General features: G+C 40.7%; 1 protein-coding gene across 1 annotated transcript in view; it reads right to left on the reverse strand.

The window, feature by feature from the left end:
* T265_02878 (hypothetical protein) overlaps positions 1-7,689 on the reverse strand; it is a gene marked incomplete at both ends in the record, with an annotated part of 44,444 nt that overhangs the window by 22,568 nt on the left and 14,187 nt on the right. The window contains 2 exons of the mRNA XM_009167231.1: positions 2,081-2,189; positions 5,901-6,127. Coding sequence (XP_009165495.1) covers positions 2,081-2,189; positions 5,901-6,127 — 336 coding nt within the window. The remainder of the gene's footprint in view (positions 1-2,080; positions 2,190-5,900; positions 6,128-7,689) is intronic.

The following is a 7,689-nucleotide window of genomic DNA, read 5'->3' on the forward strand; positions in this document are numbered from 1 at the left end:
ACGCATGCTCCATCAGTAGTATCCACCGTTACACGGGTAACATCTCTTGCAAAATGATAATTGATGGCACAGTTACTGTGATGGGGTATGAAGTTCCTTCTCTCAAAAGCTGTCAGTAATTCCGACCCTAATATACTGCAGAATCTTTGAAAGCATAAAAAGATTTTATTGGGGAAGCAGCACAAGCAACTATCAGGAAGGGAAACACCATTTCTGAGTTTTGGAAATCAGCCATAGGGACAGGCAACCACAGTCCTATTGAAATTTGTCGAGGTTCATGGATGGAGATATCTAATTACGACAAATATTCCTGATTTGAGGCTATGTCAGTGTGAATGAATCTTCAGCCTGACCCCGATTCCGCCCCTCAGTAGAAACAAAGTTTACCTCACCAAAGGCTCCAAGAATCGGAGAATGATCTAGCGGGATAAAACATTCCTATTACCCAACCGAACCCTCAGTTCATTTAACCATTCATTTTATCGACAGGCAAAATGACGGAAGGGTATGATGGTCTCTTTGGGGTTCGCTTCTGCTAGTTATGATGTTCCCAAAGTAGCTTACCATCAATAATTTCTGTGTATATTATGCACTTACATTGACAAGTATTAGTTCAATGAACGAACGTAATTGGTTGGTTGGAGCCCAACTGATAATGCTATCCTAAAAGGGGCTGGTGGAATCATCTGGCTTGAAGTCCACGGAAAGCAAATCTGGGCAGATCTGTACACTCACTTTGATGGTATCGTTGTACAGCAGCAAAGGCTAAAATATACAAGGCCTCGTTGACCGAGGACAAATAAATGTACCTCAGACCGTCAACGAAAAAAACTTGTAGAAATAACCTATTTTCATAATGAGAATCAAGGATGCTCAGAATAATTAAAATATTTCGGCCAAAAGCAGTGAGTTGACAAGTATGTGGCTGAAGAAAACAGATACATTGCAAACTTCTATTTAATCGGGATTTGACTGCTATCCCAGTTACATGAAACCTTATTAACTCTTTACACATGACATGCACGTCTGTTCATTTGTATCACACTTTCCCATTCAGCCTAGCCGTGATTTTCCACTTAGAAAACGAACTTCTATCACTATCCTTTTTATGCCTTTGCCTTTCCTACTCCGTGATAATTTGTGAATCAGATCAGTCATATATGTGATTTGTAACTATCTTTGTAGAAATTTGCGAATCAATAATAAAGACTTTCAACAACATTAATCAGTCTTGTGTTGCCTTAATGAATTGCACAATTGCATAATTTAACTTCGGTCAAATAACTTAAACATTTCACCAGCTTGATTCTGGATCTGATTCTGATCTCTTTAGCTGGGGATGCAGAAACGGGCCAAATTTATGCATTCGATCTGCGGTTAAGTTACCTTTGACAGTTGCTTCTTACGATTTAGGTATCGAATTATAACATGCTCCATAGTGGATATCTAAGAGAAAATTCCCTGAAAATATCCGGTTCTGTATTTTCCTTCTCCACTAACAACTTTCAGTAATCCGAAAAACAATTTTTTCTGTTGGACTTACCAAGCTAACTCATGTCCTCCATTATTCGCTTGGTTGCATTGAATATTAACACTTATATGGCGCTGACTTGTAATAACTGAGGGGCACCGAAATCGACGTAAACGATACCGAGTAAACTGGGTTTGAAAAATTCTTAGTATTATCAAGGCTGTAGAGATCCTAGATCTTATTTAACCAGGAATAACTTTGTAAAGACTTAGATAAAAGTTATTGGGTTGGCCATGGGGCGCATTATGAGTTTCAAACTTCGTTCTGCACAATAACATCGAATATGCAATCGTGGTTTGTTGATTACAGTCGGAACGCTTCCGCTGCCAACGACTTACAATCGTCGTTCTTCAAAACTCTCAGCGCCGATTCATGCACACTGTGTGAAAAACGCGGGTAAATGAACGACAGGTATTAAAGCTCGTTCTGAATTAACGAGTAGCAATACAACCAGAGACAAGGCAAATCATAACTAGTTATTTTGTATGCCCCGAGGGACTTGGAAAAACAGTGCACTAGAGATTGTTGTATATACGTTTTGACGCTCACCATAAATTTGAAAATAATTGTCTACGGAAAAATTCAGATAACGGTCCCTTCGACTCAGTCGCAATGTGTGCCAACGGTGATCCGCAACGAATTGTGCACTTGTATATTTCTGTTAAACAGATAAAAGTCAATGGTAGACATGTGTGTTTGTGATCCAAGAATTATCATCAGCTTTTAGCGGAACATAAACAAATCAATGAAATTTTGATAAAATGAATATGCCTCCAACAATTTGTATTCGGATGCATCACAGGTAAATTCGTGGATACTAAAAAGTGGTCGAGAAGTAAGCAACAGGATGGTGGATGAAAAATTACTTGTAGTGAAGCGCTTCACATTGTTGTCACCTGCAATTCTGGTGATATTTTTCATCTGGGGAAGACTAGTTTAAACTTTGAAACCGCCCGTGTTCCATATCACTTGGATTCCACATCTCGAATTAGTATATTGCGATGTTTACAGACAGCATTGAAAACGTTTTACGCGTGGTATAATAATCCATATTACATACGAGTATCATGACGAGATGGTTTAGACGTCTTGGGTTGCTTCTGCTGATCTGCTCATTCTTTGGGTAAAAAAACAGACAATTTAAAACCGGACTCAGGTTGTTCTCGTTTGCAAGGTTTAGAATATAATATAGTTTTATGGGCTTTCCTGCTGCTGCTTATGTGCTGAGTGTTTTCCAGCCATTTCTAATCAAGTCCCTTTGATAGGTTCATACACATACAACTGTCAGAGTAAACAAAAAAAGAACCCGCATAATTGAAATTGTTAAAACGATGCAAAATACATATTAAGAGAGCTGGTGCTTGGCAGTTGAAAGCTGACAGAATGCCAGGTACGTGGTAGTATTCGTGAATATTATTTGTAGAGATGGTACACAGGATGTGCAACGGGGGTTGCGGCTGGTTCGATTATATGAAACTCTGGTGGGTTTGCAAATCCGTCAAAATATAAAGCCGTCTAAGACAACCCTATGGAGACTCTTACAATTAGGAGGGTTCCCAAGATGAAATATCAACTATTCATTAGACTTTTCAGTATTATACTGTTGCCAGGATGACTGCGATGCCCCAGCAGTCATAGCATCTTCCTGATTTAGCCGCTGTTTTCCACTCAGTTTTGATTCGAAAATTCGCATAAAGTTCAGCCAACACTCCCACGCATAGAAACAGAGCGCCATTAACCACAAAAACAAAATATTGCTTAGAAATTACTCTAGAGCATCAAAGTGAAATAGTTTGAGCAAAGACCACGGTTAGTGGTCCTTAAGTGCAGCCACCTGCACAGATGCACTGAAAGTGGTGTGCAAACGCAGCCTTAATATATTATGAGTAGCTCCTATTCGGTAATGGTTGGATTACTGGTCCGCTAAATGTCTTCAGGCAAAAAATATTTTACGTGGCGCCATATTGGCTGACTGGCAAACCCATCATAAATACGGGGGGATACCTGATAATTTAGCAGGTGATCTATTAACGAGGTTAGGCAATTCGCATTTAGGCAAAACTTAAGAATATAATGCTGGCTGACATAAATGACCTGAGCTCAAACACCCGAATGACCTAGGCCACTGTTTCAAGTTATGATTTTCCCTCCTGCCCTCATTCAAAAAAGAGATCAAAGTCGTCTTATTACTTCAGTTAGACAAGGTTTTCAATCGGAGAGATCTGAAAATCAAATATTCGGGGGAATAGCTTGGTTCACCTCATTATTTAATGAAACACAACTAAATGGAGAGCGGACATTCTTGTGGGACACAGCTTCCTTTCGAATACTTTTGGACACCACTCCAAGCACTCACACACACCAAATATTGTGTGAACCAAAATAGTGCATCATGATTAGTAATGTCTGAGGCGTATCTTTTTGCACAGCTATGTTGGAAAGAACGAACAGAACTGTTTCAGTCGAATGCATTCGTGCGTTCAAGGGACATCAAGACTGTTAGGCGCCTATGTGCACGCCGTTTGCACTAGCTCGAAAATCGTGCTAACTGAAACATGAGGCTGCCTGTGTGCAGCACAATCAGTTGTAGAATCTCATAAACGAGAGTTTCACTTGAGTTTCTCCTGAAAATCAAATTGATTTTCAAATGAGTGTATTTCTCGAAAACAGTTCAATTTGGGTTCAGGTAGAACATAAGCTTGACGGAGTATCGGGGACTGCGCCTAATTTATGAGCCCCAAGTAGGGCGAAACTGGTCGTGGGCTGTCGAAGAATTTTCAGCGACTTTGTGAGTAGTTTCCTCTATGGGATTGTGCATCATTTATTCCAATTCCCCACCAGGAGGTCCAGGGACTGTGTCAGTTATGCCTCTATCTATTGATCAATGTGGTATAAAATGTACTGTGGATGTTGGAAGCACACTGCTCAGTATAGCACAATGGGTAATGGGACTGCGCAGACTATGGCAGTGCGGTAAGGACTAGTGCTGTTGTGAGGCCACTACTGTTTGTCATCGAAAAAAGTTTTCCTCAGTCCTAGGGCAGCATTTCTCTGAGAAAATTTCGATCTTCTTTGAAACTTCTTGAAAAGAACTTCGGTCGTCATTTTGTTCAGATATAACGACAGTCAAAAATATTGGTATTCACTTCAGCTGCAGAAAAAAAAATTGGTTTGAAATAAACTGGAGAGTGCCATTAACTATGAAGCACGTACCATCCTCCTTTCTTCCTGAGATCACGGTTTCCCAGAATCACAGTCAAGGTTGCAACACGGTGTTTTGATCCACAATCCTAAATAGACTCTACGGCAAGAGCTGTATATTTAGACAGTTCAAAATTACCAGGACCTGAAGGCTTACTTACTAGTGTTCTTCCTCTGACAGTGATTTTCTGTGAGTGGTCAATATGAATATCTGTTTCTGAATGCGTGACCACCGTTTGTCAGACTAACTGGGTTCCAGACCCTTAAGAAATAAGGTCAGCAGTGAGTTGTGAGCACCAATTCAGTTGTTCAAAATACCATGCAGTAATCAAATCAGTGTGTCTGTTCACGTATCCCATACAAGTGCTCAAATTTTTGGCCAGTCTTCGGGGGCAGAATAATTAAAAAATGGTAATACCCAAAGTAGGTGGTCGCTCTATTCTGACAGTGAATCCCCACGATGAACTTTTATCAAGAGCAGTCCAGGTTCAAGGAGTTCTTTCTTGGAGAAATCTTGTAGTATACTCACTGAGCCTGTATTTATTTATTTTGTAAGTCAAATGTCTTGGAAAGACACTGTACGGAATAGAGTTACTTGTTTTCACGGCTTTTGTTCAGTAGTTATGAAACTGCTTCTGGGGTAACATTATGAATGACTGATTCCTCCCTTGTTGATATCAGGAAGTAAATGCAGACACAATAACTTTGTCTATTAACTAAAAATGATTTTTCAACCTGAACACAATATCTAAAAGAAGTGTTAGGTAAGATGGTGTTCTAGCCACATTTTAATCTTTTCAGTGATGTCCTTGAGCCCACCGGAACTCTAACTCACTGTCAGCACAGGCGCATGGTGTTCGAACCTGCCAAGTGTCGACCTCCATAACTTCCTCAAGTTGAATAGGTTCACCATTAGTTTGCACATATCTGATGTCTTGCAATATTCATGCATGGCAGGATGGTTGACAGCTTGCAAGGCAGATGACATCCCATTGATAAATATCGTCATATTTGATGCTATACACTTGCGAAGTGTGCTCGTCAATAATATATTGAGCATCTCAATTCAACGACATTGTTTACAGCATTTACTGCCAGCATCGAACACCAGCTTCCTCTCGAAACAACATGCACTTGTCTGACTTAGGAAATATCCACATAATCTCACCTTTCTCTCCTCTCCAAAGTCATAAATTACGAGCAGCTGACCCGAGTCAATTCGCACTTCGAAACAATCGCTAGCAGCAGATGATGGATTGTACGTGGTGAATAATAGCCCTTGAAGCTGCCTAGTTCGAAATCGAATCAATAGTTCTTCTGAAAGTGATCGAACGGGGAAAGGCCCGAATTGTATCCTCAGCCACTGATGGCCATTGAAGCCGAGAATCAAGGGTGCTGATTAAAGGTAAATCGAAGGATAATAAGGTCAAACAGATGAGATGGTTGGTTTGCAGACTGATTGAATTGCTTGACAGATACATTCAAATTCCAAACTACTGTGGACAAATCGGATGAACAGTATGCATTGCAATGTGCGCCAGGTAGCAAGCATAAAATTGACATCCAAATTCGCAAACTGCCATCCCTTATGGAAAAACTTGCAAATCTTGCATTATACAACAACATAGTTGCGCTATGAACGGTGTAAAACCATCAGTTATACAGTATGCGCGATATATATCTGATGGGTGGAATCAGGCTCTATAGAACCGAAATTCGCTTAGGAAATTGTTAGCCGGTTACACTGTACGTCGTCGCTATTGCGAATAGTGTTAGTGGTTGCTTCGTACAGAGTTACATCCACGAACAGCAAGCCGAATCAAAGATACGAGTGTATGCTAAGAGGACACACCTATGGCGGTTCAAATTTTATACTCAGATCAGTTTTAAATGGTAATGAGGAAATATGTTTCCTTTCCCCATCATGCGACCAACTTATTTCCATCGATTGATACTATCAAAAGAGCCGTACGACTTAAGAAACATTCAATTCGAGTGCAGCTGATTGTGTCCACCTATGACCGATCAGGGACATAATTCATATGTTTGACCTTGCTCGTAACTTGATTACATCGTTAGGCAACACAAGTCGAAGACCCTTTTGGAAGCGTTCTGTGCAGGCGCAAGGAACCACGAAGAACGACGGTTTGCATGCCTGAGGTGGATCTCCATCCAGCCTTCCCGCGAAAAATAACGTACCCTGAGCTACCATATCTATTATTACCGTGCTATCTGGCTCATTTATTCTAGTGGAAACGCTCTTATGGCTCATATCTATTTTACTGAACCACCAGCGCCAACAAAACACTCGGATGGAGTGAATGCTTTGTTGAAAATCTCCATGTTTGCTACATGGTTGTCGGAATGGACAATCGTACGTGCAACAAGCCTAGGAATCCGAATGGAAGAAATGGATCGGTCTGGTTTGTAGCACAACATTTGTTCTCAAATTATTAGACACTTAAATGTTCAGTTTTGAATTGCTTGATCACTTCTGGCGAAACTTATGGTGGTTTATCGGTCTAATGCAGAATAGATTACCATTGGGTCATGGAAACTGGGGAATGCATAAAATTCCATTTCCAAAATATTCTGCATGCAGCTGCTTACAGCCGACGTTCAGGTTGGCTAGGAGGCTTGGTCGCAGCTGGGTTTGTTTCGGAAAGCAAATACCCAACCGGACTTGATCGAAATCACCGCAAAAACAGTCAATGGTAAATGATACACAAAGATTAAACACGTTTTCATATGGATAAAATCATTTGGCCACCAAACCTAGACGGTGTTCGGGAAAATTAAAATCCAGCCTGCAGGTTGAATCTTGAAGAAAAGTTTGGTGAGGCCTGCTACTTTTCTCTGTAAAACTTTGGTTTAGGAATCTTCTGGTTAGGCCGCGGTGTACTGTAAAGAGTGGTAGAGATCTCGGGGGGGGGGGGGTTAGAAATCCTGCCATGTAG

Source organism: Opisthorchis viverrini (genome assembly GCF_000715545.1).
Source record: "Opisthorchis viverrini unplaced genomic scaffold opera_v5_40, whole genome shotgun sequence".
Lineage (NCBI taxonomy): Eukaryota > Metazoa > Platyhelminthes > Trematoda > Opisthorchiida > Opisthorchiidae > Opisthorchis > Opisthorchis viverrini.